Here is a 19,744-nt window from a genome sequence, read left to right on the forward strand (position 1 = left end):
TATCTATTATCGGGCTTCTACTATTAACATGAGCAAATAATTCTTTTGGGTTTTCATTACAAACTAATGCAACTCTCTTCTCCTCTTAGCCTCAGAGAGAGAGAGAGAGAGAGAGAGACATTACATAAAAATCAATTATATCATTGACTGATTACAGTTATATTATTATTATTATTATTATAGTTATTATTGTTATTATTATTATTTGAAAATATTAATAAACACATAAGTGTACCATAAAAATTCTCTCATCTCAGAGATAGAGAGGTTTCTTGACATTTGTGACAGCTTCTACCTCACCCGTCTCCCCAATTCTCTATGCTGAAAGACTGGGATTTCCTTCATTCTTACATAATTTTTACATTTATATAAACTAAAAATCTTACTAATTCACTATAGTATTTTCTTTTATGAATTGATATTACGTATTGCTATTTACATTAATATTATTTGAAAACTAGTAAATAATTTATTTATCAAACAAAAAACACATCTTAGTAAGAGAGAGAGAGAGAGAGAGAGAGAGAATTATAATTTTTATATTAATATCACTTAATCTTATTAAAATTGATACAGTTTTAATAAATATCAATATTTGAAAATTTAGTGAATATTTTATTGACAGAAAAACTTATGAATAAGCGAGTCCTCCCATGAATAATTTTTAGATAGGTTCCACAGAAAAATCCATGAATGGGTGAGTCCACGAATCTGTAAAATTCAATTATAGGGCATCCACTGTAAACAGCAAGTACCTAAATGTTGTAGAGCTTACTGAAAATTTAAAACAAAGAATTTTATGGCATCTACACTAAATATTCCTGATGATAAATAGGTCCTCCGAACTTAGTGTATATAGCCATACCTTGCACATGTGGAATGTTACAATGATAAATAAAAACAGGGCAGTCAAACCCAGGGATGAACAATGGAACCTTTGACTTGTTACTAATTACAAGAGTCTCGGATAAAGCCAGTCTAAAAAAAAAATGCAGCACCCTTAAGAGCTGGTCTAAAAAAGCATATGCAGCACCCCAGGCCGGGGAAAACTTTGAGATCATCCAATTTATGAAAGAAGCACATCAGAGGAAAGAAGATGATATTCAAATGGTCATGGTCTAAGAAAAAAAATTAAAAAAAATTCTCCTTACCTTCTACAAGAAGTTGAAGAAGACTATTTACAACCCCATGGGAGGAGGAGAAACACAACATGCTGCCTTGATGTCAAGATCACAACTAACTCATGAGCCGCCTACTTCGTTGATCTGAGCCAGTGTAAAAGTTGTCATTCTTGAATTTATGGGCTATAGAAGTAAAGAAGCCTATTTCCCTTCCAGTTCCCCTAAATTGATGGAGTGTAATATTAATGCTCACTATGAGTGAATCTGTCAACCACCCAAAACCTGTTTTTGTTACTCATATGAGGCTATCCATCCATTAAGGGTTAAGCCCCAAATAAAGTAAAGTACTTTGCAATTTTTCTTACTGTAATGAGTAGCAGGCCCAGGGTTGAGTTCAGTGTCTTTTGAAAGTATTAAAGTTAACAACATAAAATCAGTATCAAAACTAATAGATTCATAATACTATCAGTAACATTGTAAAAATCAACAGAACAAAAAACAACAAAACCATCAGCAACGACAGTAGAGGCAGTCCCTGGTTATCGGTGCTCTAGCATAGTAAATCAGTGATTTTCAGCACAGAAATGCACAGATTTCCTATTATTGGTGCTAATAATAGAGAACAGGTGCCAATACATACCTAACAGAAGCACTGCCGATAAGTTTTTTGCTTATCAACGAGCCATCGGAATGGAACCCCTATCACTGTATGTTATTGAAAAAAATGCTGGAAGCAACTTGTACAAATTGGGCTGGCATACCTTGTAAGGCAAAGGAAATCCATTAGGTTTGCCACAACAACTTGGAAGGACAGTCAGAATGGATTTAGAGATAAAACACTCAGAAGGAAAAGATTCGGTAAAGACGAAGGCACTTTCCTGGTAATCTGCCAAGCAGCTTTTCCTTTCTCACACTTCGAAAAAACAGGAAAGTGAATGAAAAAGATATAATTGTCTGATTGTACCTCCAGGCAAGAGAATTCAAACCCAAGACCATGGAGGACCACGGTACAATGGCTATGGCACAGTCCAAGTTTGGAGAGCAAGGTTTGCATTCAAAGTAGACCTCCCTTAGAAGGGTTGCCTGCCACAGGTAAAGACTCCCTTTTACCGTAAGTGAATGTTGCAAAGAAAATCCACATTAACCACTACTTAGAGCCTGGATGGTGCCTTGGGCATTGTCTGGCCTCCTGTGCCTGGATGAAAAAAGAGAGAAATAATCATAGGTTTGGATGGAGTTGAAGGAAAAGTGCTCTTCAGAGAAAGGAAAAGGAGAAGAGCAACAGAAGTCACTACAAGGTATGAAAGATCTCAGGGATTGCCTGGTAGCTCTGTTAGTGACAGAATCTAGCCTGTTATTGAGATCTTTTAAGACACTAGAAGGGAGAGGTGTTATTCTGTGATGTCAGCAGTCTGAAGTTTTTTAATTGGCTGGAGAGAAGAAATTGGACAAGACCAATAGAGCTTATTTTAGCTTTAACACATTAGTTTGCCATGAGGATACCTTAATCAGATGGAAAGATGGAAGAATGTGTGCTTTGCTTGATCCTGGGATATCTTAGAGGAAAGAGATGACATGTGCTGAATATTCCAGCTAATTCTTCTTTCTCGGCCTTCCTCAACAGCCTGGTTGAGGAGAAAAAGGACTTGACACCTAAGATTTCTTCACCTGTGGTTTCAGCTATGGCTGTTTGTTGCAGTGGGTTCTCCAGTGGTATATGCTCCAGTAAGAGGTACTTTATCTTTGGTTTTGGACTTGATCACCCCTTTGGTGCTCAAGCCAAGCAGGACTAGTGGGAGGGAAGGACAAAAGCATGCTTGGTACTGCTCTTTGCTGTGTTCCTTCTTGTTTCGTTACCTTTCCATGGACTTTCATCCATAGTATAGGCAGAAGAAGGGGAAGATTAAGGCCTTGCATAAGAAGTTCAGGTGGACTCCACTCACACATTTCCTTTTGGAGGGGAGCGGAAGTGCTAGGTCACTAGTGAGTGACCATCATACCTCTGGCAGGGCCATTGTGGCTGTGCCTTCCCACTTTGATATGAGATCTATTCCTGCCTTGTCATACCGTAAACTCTTGGTTTCTCATATGGATAAAGCTGTGCATCTAATTTACTTTGCTTACCCTCGGCTGGATGATCAGGGGCAGGCAGTTGTAGGAGACAACCCTTCTTCCCTTGCCTTAGTCTTTAGGTGGCTTCTCTCCAAATTGTCTTATGGTTCGAGTTATGCTTTAACACATTTATGGAATTTGCCATGACAGACAGCTTACATCATAACCTTTCTTGCACACCAGAATGTCGACCAGTGGGCAAACCTTGTCCTTCAAAGAAGCATAATTGCATCTCTCTTTTGCAGGTAGATCTCTCGAGAGAGTAGCCTCTCACTAAGAAACAGTTTGGTGGTTCATTAGTAAGCTTTCTGAAGAGTAGTATGGAAGCAATGGTTGAAGTTAGGAGATCAGATTCTCAAGGCTCCCATATCAGCCATGCTGCATTCAAACCTACAGGTTCAAGGCGTCTGCTGCTAAACCTAAGGGTTCAGCAAAGCCTTCAGTGTCTGAGATGATGATGAATCCTGCACTTCTAAAGCCCAGCCAGGAAACCCAGTCTTCTTCCTCCAAGAAAGGTTGGAAGTCTTAAATCCCTTCTGTCTACCTCTCTCAGCTGCTGCCAGGAAGGGAGGAGATGGGATGGAGATGAGAGTGGGTTGCTTAGGGTGGCAATCCCCTTCCTCCATTTCCATGAGTAGGGGATTGACTCTCTCTTCATTAAGCCATAAAGCAAGAGCAGGGAGGGGAGCCTTGGTAGTACCAATCTTTAGGGACTGATACAGGCTTCCATTCAAGGACCTTTGTTTTTTCCTCACAAACACATGGAACATGTTCCAGTTTCATGCTTTGGATTCACAGGTGTGTCTGGCCCTATTGACAGAGACTGAAGTCATGATTAAAGGCACTGTGGTAGTCTTAGTTTAACAAAACTATTAACTATTATGATAAATCTTGACAGAGAAAGAGGCAAAGGCCTAATGCCTTTTCTTTTTAGGTTTAAAATTATTTTATTTTAAAACATTAATCTTTGGTAATTTTAATAACCTTTTCTCAGTGATAATTAGTTTTTAAGTTTTTTGTCATGACAGTGTACAATATAATTTCTTGATTATATTGACTTTTTTTATAGAAATATTTCACAATTTTTTTTAGCTATGGAACTTAATAAGGAAACAATAATTTGTTCTTGAAGTTTAGGTAAAATGATTTGGTAAGCGCTACCTATAGCTTTTTCTTGATTTTTTTATCACCTGTGCTGTTATCTATATCTGTGCTAATTTTACTTACCATTTATTACCAAATGATAATACAAACGTTGATCGGGGAGTTTCCTGACATGTTGAAAAGGGAGTGGGTGTTTCTGTGCTGTATCTCACTTATTTTATTTGTCAGGATTTTGAGTTTATTTTCACCCCCTTTTTTTTACACTACTGTAAGGTTCATCTGGAAGGAAGTTGATTCTTGAATAATAATTAGTTGTTACATAAAAGTAACTGACCTCTCATAAGAAGAAAACCAGCAACAGACATGGCTTTGGTTTTAAATATCCTTCACAAAAAGAAAGAAAAGCATGGGCAGTCCCTGGTTATCGGCGACCCTGCTTTATGGGGCTTGTCTAGCAATGAAAATCAGCAATTTTCAGCGCTGATTTCTGCTTGTTGATGCCAAGAATCAGGTATTGGCACCAATACATACCTAACAAAGGTGCTGATAACCAGAAATCAGTTATCAACAATATTTGGTTATCATCACGGTGTCTGTATGGAACCCCTGTTGATAACTGGTGACTGCCTTACTTTGAAACCAGTGAGTCACATTTTCAAACGCTTAGGGCTTCCCTGAAGGTTTTGTTATAATGGGAAGATTAAGACTAAGTAGAGTTGAAGAGGGAGCCCAAGGTAGATAACAAACTATAAAACAGAAGTAAAGTGGAAAATAATGCAGCTGTGAACAATCAGGATGATAGAAAAACCTTTAGAACATTCTACATTGTGTTGTACACTGCATTGTTAGGGTGACCATTTATTTGACTTGCGAAAGGGGGACAAAAGTATATAGTTAGCCCATGTGCACTTTCAATTATGTTGTCGCTGTAAATTCATCGACTTGCTTATAAGGCGGATGCATTAGCACGCTTATATCTATCGGTCTTTATGTGACGTTCTATATCATATTTTCCACCATTCGGTATCGAAAAAGGTGATGTGTACACTTTATGCATTTGACTTCACTTTATGCATTTGACTTCACTTTTTCTTTTCTTTATGAAAGAATATTCTTGTTCTAAACCTTTGTTGAAAGTAGCTTTCCTTTTGGTTGACATGATTACCGTAATATACGTACTAATATGTACTACATTGTATGTTAAGGGCTGGTTGTGCACTAGCCGGGGCAATACATTATCAACACAGACATGGACAATTGTAGGATCAGTTGTTCACTGTATCATGCGTGTACAGAATGCACATTAGTTCCCTTCTTCCATTTTTTTTAAAGAAAACGAACCATCATGCTGTGTATGTGTCAGTGTGGGAAATCATACAGATTTGTTAAAAGAACACAAAAATCAGCAATTTATATAACTAAATATATATGCAATGGCAGAGGAGGACAAATGTGGGACTTAAGGTTGAAAGGGAGACATTAGGGCGTCCCCCCAAGACCACAATTTTTGGTGGGATAAAGAGCAAAAAGAGGAACTGTCCCCCTCAAAGGTCACCCTATGCATTGTAGGGACAGATTGCAAGGTTAACATCCAGATCCAGTGTTATGCAAGTCTCAAGACTGCTGAAGTCAGCTTAGATGTTTTTAACAACTTTCCAGAGATCATTGGTATGTATGTTACAGTAACCAAAATTGTCTTCCTCATTTATATTCTGGGAATGGTAGCACTATCTCACATTTATGAGGAGGAGGGATTACTTGAAAAATGTGTTACAGAAACATGAGGATTAGTGTGAAACAGTAATATTGACCTAGAACCATCTGAAACTTTATAGAAAAAGTCTTGCCATAGTTTTCCAAACTATAAAAAAGGAACATTGTAGGCTAAATAGATATGTATGGCTAGTTATATAAAAATCTTTACAAACTAAATTGCAATTGAAATTCAGGCAAGTATGTTAAGTTGAATGAAGGAGTGCTAAATCTGTAGATTAAACACACAAGACTGGATTGGTGAAATGCTGAATCAGAACTATAAAAAAACAAGGGTTTTTTTGTATGATGCTAGTTTGAAAATATTTACTGTTGCGTATTTTGGCACTGTAGTGTATTTATGTTTTAGTACTCCATATTTTATCTGATTAAAAACTCGTAAATGCTGTTCATGTTTTACTCTGTTGAGATAATCTTAGTATGTTAAGATTATAATTATAACTCTCCCTTGACACTTGGTTTATATTGGGCTTACAATTGACAGGAGAAGAAATACAGACTTCAGAACAAAATTGATGACCTTAAGAAGAAAGGGAAGGAGATGATTGAGGACATGGAGGGAAAACGCACAGACCTCATTGCCAAATGGGAAGAGAAAAGTAGAGAGTTTATTGATACTTTCCTAATGCTGTTTGGTCGTGATGGTAGGCTTACTCAGTACTTGACAGAAAAAAAGGATTCAGTTCTAAGTGCCCTGTCCCCTCCGTCTTCACCTAAGGCCATTAGTCAGTCATCTGAGGACTGTAATAGGTAAGAGCTTTCACAATATTATTTGATATGTAACTTTTAGGCTTATATATATATATATATATATAGTATATCTATATATTTATATTTATTTATTTATTTATTTATTTATTTATACCTACAGGGTGTAACACAAGTTTATGTAAGTATTTTGAGAAATTAAAGAAAAACTCATTCTGAGTAGAAAATGTTCTATAAACATATGCATTTTAAGGCTTCGTTTGTCGGTGAGGTGAATTTTAGAAATAACCGTTATCATTAAATGGCTATGGGGAGGGGGAAAGGGGGAAGGAGCTGATCACTTCACTGGTTATTCGCAACCCCACTTTTTCAGCAAGAGCATGTTTGTGTTAGTACAAATGTCAGATTCCCTATTCATTTTGTGAGCAAGAAAGTGGAGACAATGCCTCACAGTTCCAGTAATGTGGAATATGCAGATATTATGTTTATTTATCGGTTTTGCAAAAACAAACTCCACTTTTATAAAAAAAAAAAAAAAAAAAAAAAAAAAAAAAAAAAAAAAAAAAAAAAAAAAAAAAAAAAAAAAAAAAAGGAAATTGGCGATAAGGCTGATGCAAATAAAATGTTTCCAAATCAAATGTATGCTTTAGATATTGAACAAAGGGGAAAAATGCAAGTATCATTGAAACGTTCTCCCTCTCCATCAGTTGTATTCACTGGACTCCGATAAAGAAAAGAAAAGCAACCCAAATGGAATCTCCCCTCCATCAAAGATAGGCCTATTCATTAAGGGGGCCGGCCGGCTAATGCCCTTTTTCAAGGACAGGACTTTGATATTCATACCACTTAATAAGGTAACTTGGGACATCTCCAAACCCCATATGATTTTCGCCTCTGACCTTCGGTTTTGTGACGCCAGGGCGATTTATCCCGAAAATAACCATTTTTCAAATTCTATCTCCTCCCTTGATATTTAATATTAAGACCTGGGATTACTACCATATATAGACCTGATGTAGACCTCCAATCGAATGGAGAGTTTTTTTTCTAAAAGTCAATTTTTTGCTAGGTATGAATTTTTCAATATGGTAAAAAAATAAACCCTATAAATCAGGAGAAAAAAATTTATTAAAAAAATACGAAACAAAAATTGGAAAAAAGGGCTGTATTTGATTGTTCTATAATGTCTTTCTGAGTTATATACCAAATTCCAATGTTATAGCTTTAAAACTAAGTGAGAAGATAGATTTTGAAGGTCAATAAGTATAGTTTTGAGATACGGGCGTTCAAAGTTTTCCTTCGTATTTCTATAAAGACAATGTTAATAAATAATGATTATTATGAATGTATATTTCTTTTTTGTGTATTAATAAACCAAAACTATTTTATTTATCATAATTTAATCATAAATGATGATCCCTTTGCTCATATATCGCAGCCTGGGGCACTGCTTGAGGCAAGATGGGGCACTCCTTCCTACGTAACCCCCTCTCTCCCCTTCACTAACTCGGCTTATTACAGCGAATTTTCTTCTTCTGTATGTTAGCGAGATGTTTTCCTTGTATTTTCCTCTTTGGCATGATGAAATTCTTGCCCGAAACAAAGATAAACAAACGTAAAATGGAAGAGAATGTCAAGAGGTGAAACTCGAAGGCATGCTCTTTTTTTTACAAAGACAATTTAATAAATCATGATTATTATGAATTTCATATTCCATTTTGGGTATTGAAAAACCAAAACTTTGTTATTTATCATAAATGAAGATCTCTTTGCTCAAAGATCGTAGCCTTGGGCATAGTGTGACGTGTGCTGTCAAGCAAGACGGGGGCGTTACTAAGCAACCCTCCCCTCTCTCTTCACTAACTACGCATATATTATGATATTCTGTAATAATACTTGAGTGATTTTTCTTCGTCTGTATGTTAGCGAGATGTTTTCCTTGTCTTTTCCTCATTGGCATGATGAAATTCTTGCCGAAACATACATAAACTTACGTAAAAGCGGGCGAATGGCAGAGGTGAAATGGAACGTGTAGACTACTTGAAGTCTGTGATCGCACTAAATCAGGACTGGACTTGGTACCTGAGCCTGAAGTCTCCTTCTCGACTTGGGGAATGTCTACAGATGCCATTTCTCCCAATTTCTTTGACAATAATTATCAAAATTTACGATAATAGAAGAAATATTTCATTTTCTTGTACGGATCAATGTTTTAGGCTTATTGAGTTACGATAACTAATTACCCTGTAACTACGAAAGTAAGAGGAATTTTGACGAAATATTTCGTATACGTATTCTCAATTGCCATATGAAGCTCCATGAATTTTTTCATGACTTTGCATTTTCGCCCTATACCACCATATATAGGGGTTCCGGCCGGCCCCCTTAAACACCGATCAAAGATTTAGAATGTATTTTCATAAATCATTCTCTCCACCAAAAGTATTCATTATACACCACTCAAAGGGAAAAACATACTTGAGAAAATGCTTTCATCTCTGTCAGACGAAAAAGAATGGAAACTTTTTGGAAAATTAACTATCTTCAGTTTTTACTGAGAAAGGTAGTACATACTATTACTATATTCATGCAGTAATAAAAAAAGATAGAAAAGTGACTTTGCTCGAAGTGCACTAACCCTTGTTATCATGATTACTGTCAGTATCACACATTCAGCATTGGCCTAGTCCTGACTCTTGATTCAACAATTCCGTGACATTTACACTACTTTCTTGATACGTAATGCTAATCTTTGAAATTAGATAGTACAGTGTAGTCAGTTCACAGGAGATTTACTAATTAAAGGGACCGTAATGTTACATTTTTCAAAACCTGCAAAAAAAGCTCAATTAAAAGACTAGAAATCCAGTTGCCTAATGCACTTCATCAACTGCCTCCCTCCCCTTCCCCCAACCCAATATCCCTGACTACTTAAACATAATGTACGCCATGTTGGCCAAGAGCAGAGTTAAGGAAAACTGATTATTTTTAAATTTTGCCTCACGGATAAAAGAAACCTTAAAATATGTATGGTCATAGAACATTTTCTGCTTAGAATGACCTTTTCTTTCATTCTGAAATATTTGCATAAACTCAGTGTTACACCTTGTGTGTGTGTGTATAATTATATATATATATATATATATATATATATATATATATATATATATATATATATATATATATATATATATATATATATATATATATATATATATATATATTATATATATATATATATATATATATATATATATATATATATATATATATATATATATATATATATATATACTATATATATATATATATATATATATATATATATATATATATATAGATATACTATATATATATATATATATATATATATATATATATATATATATATATATATATTATATATATATCATATAATATATATATATATATATATATATATATATATAGATATATATATATATATATATATATATATATATATAAAGTAGGCGCCGAAAGTCTTTACACCCCAGTGCAATTTAGGCAAACGCATACACACGCGCACCTTCTTCGACCTGTAAAGGAATGCAAAAATTTAGTAAAGATATTGAAATGGTGTGTCAGTTTACCTTAGACTTTCTAGTATTTGGTAGCACCAAATTTGTTCTCTTTAGCTGCCTTCAGCCGTCGGGGAACACTTTCAATGAGGTGCTGACAGATCTCTGGTTCGATACTGTTCCAAGCAGCGATGATGGCGGCTTTGAGTTTCTCGATATTGGAGCAGTCAACCTTCTGCAAACGTTTTTTAATGTTCGACCACAGATTTTCTATGGGACTAAAATCAGGGGAATTAGGGGGCCAGTCACTTAAAAGCTCCACACCACAATCCTGCAACCAGTTCCTAATCAATGGCTGTTGTTGTGTGGCACCGTGCGCCGTCTTGCTGAAGAATTGAAGCACCTGTCTTCTCAACGCTCCCCCTCTAAATATTCATTTAGCACAACGTAATAAAGTGCTGGTTCACTCGTTCATTATTTTCAAATATACACAATTCCCCAACTCCCTCATAACCCATAGAACCCCATACCATCAAAGTTTTGGGAAACTTTTCACGAGGACGAATAAGTTTGTCACTGCACTTGTTAAGGCGGGGACTTCGCCAACTTTCGTTGAGGTGCTTGCCGAGCAATGGAATGTGATTCGTCAGTGAACAACACTTTTTTTCCAGTTATTAACGTCCCATTTACCAAATCTATGAAAAAAAAAACTTTCGTTTCTAATATGGGCGTTCAGTTAGCTTGCTCCTCTTAGGAGCCACAACACTCTTGAATCCCAACTTGCATGACAAGAACGTCTGTAAAGTACGTACTTTACACTTTCCTAAAATTTCAGGGTTTTCTTCCCTGAATTGACGAGCGCTGTGTGAAGGATTAAGCTCTGCTTCCCTTCTCAGTAGCGAAATAGATCGTTCAGACAGCAACGGGGGCCTCCCAGACTTCTTGGCGGGAAGAGGTACCTCTTTCTTCCCTGACGCCTTGTACCGCGCAACAATGTTCTGAACTGTTCGACGCTTCAAATCCGTCTGCCGCACAATTTCAGCGGTATTTAACCCTAATTCAAAACACTGAATGACCCTTACACGATCATCCCTAGAAGTATAAGGACCCACCATTACGCATAAAGGCACAGGGATTGGCAACACCACGAGACGAACAAATCCTGACAGGAGTGCCAGCAAAAAAAACCGACTTACACCACGGCTAATGAGCTACTGATCAGTTATTGTTTCCTTAATCAAGGACACAGTGGAAACAATAAAAGGTGCCAATTAGTCATTTTTTCTCTCAGGCATTTTCCGTGACTGATATGGAGGATTCTTTAAGACGCTGAAAGTCTTTGCGCAGCCTTCAGGGGTGCAAAGACTTTCAGCGCCCACTTTATATACATATATATATATACATATATATACATATACATATATTCAGGCAGTCCCCGGTTATCGGGGTAGTAATCAGTTCTTAGCAGCTTGCTGATAAGCAGAAACCACCATTAACTGAAACTAAGCAATTTATGGTGCCAAGAAGCGGAACTCGGGTAGTTATGGTGTTTTTATGGCACTAGACAAGCACCATAAAATAGTATCCCCATTAACTTAGTCTGCCAATAACCAGGGACTGCATGTGTATATATATTATATATACCTGTATATATAAATTTATCTGTACAGTAGAGACCCGGTTCACGACCGTATTAGAACTTGACATAATTGGATTTCGCCACTAAATTTCCAATAAACTTTGTATCTGTTTTCAACCAAAAAACCAGTTTCCGACCCCCGACCATATGATGTTTGTAAACAAAACTGTTTCCGCCAGCCGCCGCTAGTTGGCGTCATCCAGTGCTACCAAATGTAGCATAATTTCATGTTTTTTAGCATAATTTGACCCAAGAATTGGAGCTTAGCATAATTTCTTTCACACTTAGGGTTCTAGTACAATTTAAGAATGTATTTTCACTAAAATTTTAGATAAAACGCAGAAAATTCCTCAATTTCATACACAGCTATAGTGAATGTATCTTCATAGTGAAATTGCCTCAAAAGCAGCACTAACAAATGAGTTAATTGCCAAGTTTGAACCCAACTAAGGAATGTTAAATTTTGTGAATATAAATAAATACCCACAGTGGCATGACAAACGACCAGTAAAGTGTTAATAATGTTTTTTCTTCATGAGTAAAGAATTACTTTTCCTTTTTTAAGTTTTATTTTTTTCAGTAGTTCAAAATCTTTTAATTATGTCTGAAGTTTATTTTCACACAATTTTCAAGTATTTATTCATTGTGTATGTGATCTGTTAAAGAAAAATAGTGTTTCAGTGGCATGCTAATGATCAAGTAATAAGTACGTATGCTTTTCTTCTTGAGTAGAGAAAGGTTTGTTTGTTTACCTTTTTTTTTAGTTTTAATTTTTCAGTAAATATCAGTAAATAACAAAATGTTATATTTGAATTAATTTTCACACATTTTCAAGTATATATTTATTGATTGTTTATGTGACCTGTTAAAGAAAAATGGTTCTGAGTGGCATGATAATGATGCAGTAATAAGTAAAATTTGTTGTTTTTCTTCACGTTTGTATGTGTGATCTTCACACATTTGTCAAATAGTATAATAGTGATTGCATATCAAATAGTGTACTAGTGATTGCGTATGTGATCTATTAAAGAAAAATGGTGTTTTATTACGAGTTTCCTAACATGTAAAGATCATCAAATTATTAGTTATAATATTGTCTGTTCGTCACTTTGTATCATTTCACCTCATATATAAATATTTTAAATTTCCATTACATTGTTGTTTTAGCTCAAATGTATTAGAGAAATGAGATAATGATAGATTAATAGCATAATTCTGGCACAAAATTGCACCATATTTGGCATAAATTCATGCTTGGACCGAGTAGCATAATTTAGCAAAATGGTTGGTAACACTGGTGATGCCACTCAGCATTGTTTAAAGTCGCAACTAAGTTACAAAACATTCAAACATGTGTCGTGTCTTGTTACACCTTGCGCGCCATTTCCGTTTGCTTTTTCTGTGGTATCAACTCTATACGCAGTTACCTTTTGATTCATCATGGGTCCCAACATTACTACTGGCTATATATTAAAACCTTTTGCTATTGTTAATCTCTGAAATAATGGAAAAGTGTTTACATGGCATCTCGCGTTTTCCTTCTTCAAAATGTTTCCATCATTTCCAACTCCAAAATAAACCTTAAGTTTCGTCTTTCCTCTCCTCTGCATGAAAGTGATGAGCGAAAAAAAGATTTGATCAAGCACCCTTGCTTGATTTTTTTTTTCAAGCGTAGACATATTCTAAAACCATGCTCACACTTGAGGCGCGCGTTTCAGTAGCAAATGCAATACGTATTTAAGTGTTAGGTTTGGAGTGAAGGCAATGTTATGTACGTAGGTTACATGTGCGGTTCGGTAGCGAATGCAATCTTTAAGCTTTGTTAAGCTTGCTGGTAAAGAAGAAGTTAGTCATAGCTTATATCAGAGAAGCCACTGTGCCATATTAAGTGCGTAGTAATTAAGAAATTAAGAAGAATCTTTTATGTCGTACTGTAATACGTCAATGTTTACGTGTAAGATTTGGTAGTGAAACCAGTTACATACGTAACATGTTCGGTTCGGTAGCAACGCAATCTAAGCTTTTTAAGCATGCTGGTAAAGAAGAGGTTAGCCTTAGCTTAACTCAGAAGCCGCTACGGTATACATTAATTATAGAAATTAAGTAGATTCTTTTATGTCTACTGTAAAAATACGTCATTGTTTATGTGTGAGATTTGGTAGTGAAACCACTGTCACATACGTAACGTGTGCCGTTCGGTAGCGAACGCAATCTTAATCTTTGTTAAGCTTGCTGGTAAAGACGAGGTTAGCCTTAGCTTAATCAGAGAAGCCGCTATGGTATAGAATAATTATAGAAATTAAGACGATTCTTTTATGTCTACTGTAAAAAGACGTCAATGTTTACGTATGAGGTCTGGTAGTGACACAGTTTACATATGCAACACGTGCGCGGTAACGAACGCAATCTGTATGGTTGGTTTATAAGCGTCCTCGTAAAAAAAAAAAAAAAAAAAAAAAAAAAAAAAAAAAAAAAAAAAAAAAAAAAAAAAAAAAAAGAGGTTAGCTTGATATTAAACTCAAGAGATGCTGGTACGTAATGGTATAGTAATTAAAGACATTAACCCTCTTACGCCAACTGGACGTATTTTACGGCGACATTTTTTGTCTCCCGTGTGCCGACTGGACGTATTTTATGTTGACTTACAAAAGTTTTTTTTTAAATTCGCGGAAAAATACTTATAGGCCTACCAGCCAAAAACTTTTGAATCACGCGCCTTGGGGGATGCGGGGAGTTCACGGATCAAGGTGTTGTTTTGTTTACAATCGTTACGCAGGCATGCAAGCGCGAATTTCTTTCTTGCCGCACTAAAAAGTATCTGTGACACATCTCGGAAATTATTTCGTCACTTTGACATAATTTTTGTACCATTGTAAATTAGCCGTTACATGAAGTATTATATATGAAAATGTGCGCATTTTTTTGTAGAATACAACAATAAAATACTCATGATTGTAGCTTTTATCAGTTTTGAGATATTTTCATATAAATAACGATAATTGCCAAAATTTCAACCTTCGGTCAACTTTGACTCTACCGAAATGGTCAAAAAACGCAATTGTAAGCTAAAACTCTTATATTTTAGTAATATTCAATCATTTACCTTAATTTTGCAACTAATTGGAAGTCTCTAGCACAATATTTCGATTTATGGTGAATCTATGAAAAAACTTTTTTCTTACGTCCGCGCGGTAACTCTTCCGAAAAAAATCATACATGCGATTGTGGTAATGTTTGCACCATTTTAAAATTAGCCGTTATATAAAGTTTTATATATGGAAATGTGCGCAATTTCATGCACAATACAACTAAAAACAACCCATGGTTGTAGCTTTTATCAGTTTTTGAAATATTTTCATATAAATAACGATAATTGCCAAAAATTTCAACCTTCTCGTCAACTTGACTCTACCGAAATGGTCGAAAAACGCAATTGTAAGCTAAAACGCTTATATTCTAGTAATATTCAAGCATTTACCTTCATTTTGCAACAAATTGGAAGTCTCTAGCACAATATTTCGGTTTATGGTGAATTTATGAAAAAAATAACATTTTCTTTACGTCCGTGCAGTAACTCTTCCGAAAAAATCATACGTGCGATTGTGGTAATGTTTGCACCATTTTAAAGTAGCCGTTACATAAAGTTTTATATATGAAAATGTGCGCAATTTCATGTAGAATACAACAAAAAATAATTGAAGGTTGTAGCTTTTCTCATTTTTGAAATATTTGCATATAAATCACGATAAATAGAAAAAAAAACCACGTTTGGTCAACTTTGACTCTACCGAAATGGTCGAAAAACGCAATTGTAAGCTAAAACTCTTACAGTCTAGTAATATTCAGTCATTTATCTTCATCTTGAAACAAATTCGAAGTCTCTAGCAAAATATTTAGATTTATGGTGAATTTAAAAAAAAATCTTTCCTTCCCTCCGCGCGCGGATTCTCCGCCACAAATCTCCGAAATGCGTACGTACCATTCTTGGAATATTTGCTCCATTTCATATTAGGCATTTCATAGAGTTTTATATATGAAAATGTACGCAATTTCATGTAGAATAAAACGAAAAATATTTGAAGGTTGTAGCTTTTCTTATTTCCGAAATAATAGCATATAAAAAATATATATATAAAAAAAATTCGACATTCGGTCAACTTTAACTCGTCAGATATGGTCGAAAACTGCAATTGTAAGCTAATACTCTTACAGTATAGTAATATTCAATCATTTGTCTTCATTTTGAAAGAAATTGGAAGTCTCTAGGACAATATTTAGATTTATGGTGAATTTTTGAAAAAAATATGTTTACGTCCGCGCATTACGAATTCATGCATTATTTTGTGATAATATTTTTTCTGTGTTGCTTTTATTGTTTTACAATGTGTTATATACCAAAATGATTGCAATTTAGTGTACATTGCAAAGAAAAAAAAGTAACTTGTTACCTTTAACCGTTTTGCGCACAGCGCGATTTGAATAAAATTATATATGAAATTTCGTTTTTGCGCTATCATATATCGCATTATTTATATATGATAATGATAATTTTTTTCATTTCTGATGGTTGCATACTAAACTTCAGGCAATGACAAAAAAAGGAGCCAAAAATAAACTCTTAATCTTGAAAACTAAGCGCGCTGTGATTTTTTGAAAAAAATATTTTTTCCGCTTCTGCGCTCACTCTGAAACACCTCCGGCACACGGGAGACTATTTTTTTTTTACCGCTTCGGTGTAAGAGGGTTAAGAAGATTCTTTTACTTATACGTACATATATATGTACCATGCAGTACCATAATAATTGTCAAAGTCCAATAAGCTTGAAACCAGCCCTGATATTGGACAATTTGCCGTAAAAGACGCACCTTTTTTATGAGGACATTTATGAAACAATATCGTTAGTATCATAACATTACATTTACTGAAAGATAATTTTCAAGCGATTTTGTATACAGTATTGCAGTCAACTCCGTAAAAGATTTACCATAAATTAATATCGAATGTAAACGTTTCTAGGCTTATAGCGACATATGGTTTTACTACCATAGTCCCGATATAAACCACCAGGGCTGCGCTATGGTTTGTTTACATCCTTAAATGCCGACTTACTGTAGGCAAATTTTTGCAAGTTTTTGATAAATATAAATTGTGTTTAATTTTAATAGTTTATTAATTTACTGTAATAATTAGACTTGCTTTTCAATGTTTTTATTACGTTAGCAACACGTTTTATGCCTACCCACTACACTACGTTCTACAGTAAGTCCTCGGGTTACGATGGTCTCGACTTACGATGTTTCGTGGTTACGAATGCGCCCCCATAAAAATATAAAAAATAATATTTTGCGTCGTTCCGTCTTACGCGGTTTAGCGTCGTAAGCAACGTAAACAAACGCGAACTAGTTCCAGGCGCACGGCGGAAGAATACGCTTTGTGGGGAGAGGACGGCGTCGCTTCGCTACGCTCAGTCCTCGTCCATACGCCATTTTGGTTGTTTACACTGCCTCTCTCTCCCTCGTGTTGTATCGTTTTTGTAACTTTTTGCTCTTTGTTATGGCTCCCAAGCGCAAGGCGGACTCTTCTGATGGTAGTGCATCGAAGAAAAGAAAGGCCATCACCATGGAAATTAAAGTGGACATTATAAAGCGATCCGAGAAGGGAGAAACGCCAACAAACATTGGCCGCTCGCTTGGCCTTAGCCGTTCGACCGTTGCTACCATTATCAAAGATAAAGAGCGCATCGTTGAACATGTGAAAGGATCTGCTCCTATGAAAGCGACAGTGATAACTAAGCAGCGTAGTGGTCTAATAATTGAAATGGAAAGGTTATTGGTGCCTTTGGTTGGAAGACCAAAATCAACGGCGTATATCCCAGTCAGCCTTATGGTGATTCAGGAGAAGGCGAAAAGATTGTTTGAAGCGTTGAAAAAAGAAAAGGGGGAGGGAAGTGAAAGTGAAGAGTTTGTGGCTAGTAGGGGTTGGTTTATGCGATTTAAGGCTCGGGCCAATTACCATAACCTTGAATTGCAAGGTGAAGCTGCTAGTGGGGATGAGAAAGCAGCGAGTGAATTTCCTAAAGCGTTGTCTGAGATAATTAAGGAGGGGGGTTATTCTGCTCAGCAAGTGTTTAACGTAGACGAGACAGGTTTGTTTGGAAGCGTATGCCTAACCGCACTTACATCGCCAAGGAGGAGAAGTCAGCACCCGGTCATAAAGCCAGCAAGGAGAGGCTAACTTTACTTCTTGGGGGTAATGCTGCTGGCGACTTCAAACTGAAGCCCTTGTTGGTGTATCAGGCAGAAAATCCAAGGGCACTCAAGGGCATTTGGAAGGGTCAACTACCAGTAATTTGGAAGTCCAACAAGAAGGCATGGGTGACACTTGCAGTGTTTTGAGGACTGGTTCGTAAACCATTTTGTGCCAAGTGTGGAGCGGTATTGCGCCTCCAAGGGTATCCCCTTTAAGGTGTTGCTAGTGCTGGACAATGCCCCTGGACACCCTGCCCAGCTGGGAGACTTCAACCCTAATGTCAAGGTGGTTTACCTTCCACCTAATACCACGGCCCTTTTACAGCCTATGGACCAAGGAGTGATTGCTTCGTTCAAGGCCTACTACCTACGAAGGACAATTGCTATGGCTTTACAGGCAACTGAAACCAAGAAGGACTTGACTCTGAAGGACTTTTGGAAATCCTACAACATCCTTGATGCTGTAAAGAACATTGCTAATTCCTGGGAGGAGGTTAAGCAAACAAACATGAATGGTGTCTGGAAGAAAATTTGTCCTCAATTTGTGAATGATTTCCATGGGTTTGAGGACACAGTTCAGCTAGTTGTCAAGAACGTTGTTGCCCTGAGTAAGGAAATCAATTTGGAGATGGAGGTTGATGATGTTACAGAGCTGCTGGAGTCTCATGGCGAGGAGTTATCTGCTGAGGACCTGATACAACTGGAGAAGCAGATAATAGAGGAAGAAGAAGAAGCACCCACCCCAGAGCCTAAGGCTTTCACAAGGCAGGACTTGATAAGAGGTTTTGCAGAGTTGCAGCAAGCGTTGTCAACTTTTGAGGCTCAGGATCCCAACTTGGACAGGTTCACTAGGGTTTCCAGAGGCGTCATGGATTTGATGCAGTGTTACAAGGAGATCTGGATGAAAAGAGGTCGCTCTATGTTCAGACTAACCTGGAGCAGTATTTTTAAGAGGTAAGAAGAGGCTGCAGAAGATCCTGTACCCTCTACCTCAGCTGCCTCTGCTAATCCAGCACCTTCTGAATGTTCTGCTAACCCAGACTCACCTGCCCCAGTATCTCCAGCACCTTCTGTAGGTTCTGCCTCACCTAAAGACTCACCTGCCCCAACATCTGCCTCACCTCAAGAATCACCTGCCTCAGCATCTCCAGTACTAGTATGTTCTGCCTCACCTCAAGAATCATCTGCCTCACCTCAAGAATCATCTGCCTCAGCATCTCCAGCAACTTCTGGAGGTTCTTTTTCTCTTCACTAACCTCCCCCAGTCTCTCCAGCACCGCAGCTTCCTCTCCAGTGTGCAAGCCAATCAAACTAATAAAGGTAAGGAATTGTTCTCTCGTTGTTATTGATAGGTATTTACATTAAATCATGTGGTATTTTTCAATGTTCCGACTTACGCTGAAATTCGTGTTACGATGCATCGTAAGAACTGGATCAACGTCGTAACTCGAGGGACCCCCTGTACTTACTATTTACCTAGGTAGCCTATGGCGCTTGGT

At 36.6% G+C, this 19,744-nt stretch overlaps 1 protein-coding gene across 1 annotated transcript in view; it reads left to right on the plus strand.

Moving 5' to 3' along the window:
* Nucleotides 1-19,744, plus strand: part of LOC135219775 (choline-phosphate cytidylyltransferase A-like) — a 327,433-nt gene that overhangs the window by 263,198 nt on the left and 44,491 nt on the right. The window contains 1 exon segment of the mRNA XM_064256827.1: nt 6,595-6,860. Within this exon segment, the coding sequence (XP_064112897.1) occupies nt 6,595-6,860 (266 nt within the window).

The sequence above is a fragment of the Macrobrachium nipponense genome, chromosome 1 (assembly GCF_015104395.2).
Source record: "Macrobrachium nipponense isolate FS-2020 chromosome 1, ASM1510439v2, whole genome shotgun sequence".
Classification (NCBI taxonomy): Eukaryota; Metazoa; Arthropoda; class Malacostraca; order Decapoda; family Palaemonidae; genus Macrobrachium; species Macrobrachium nipponense.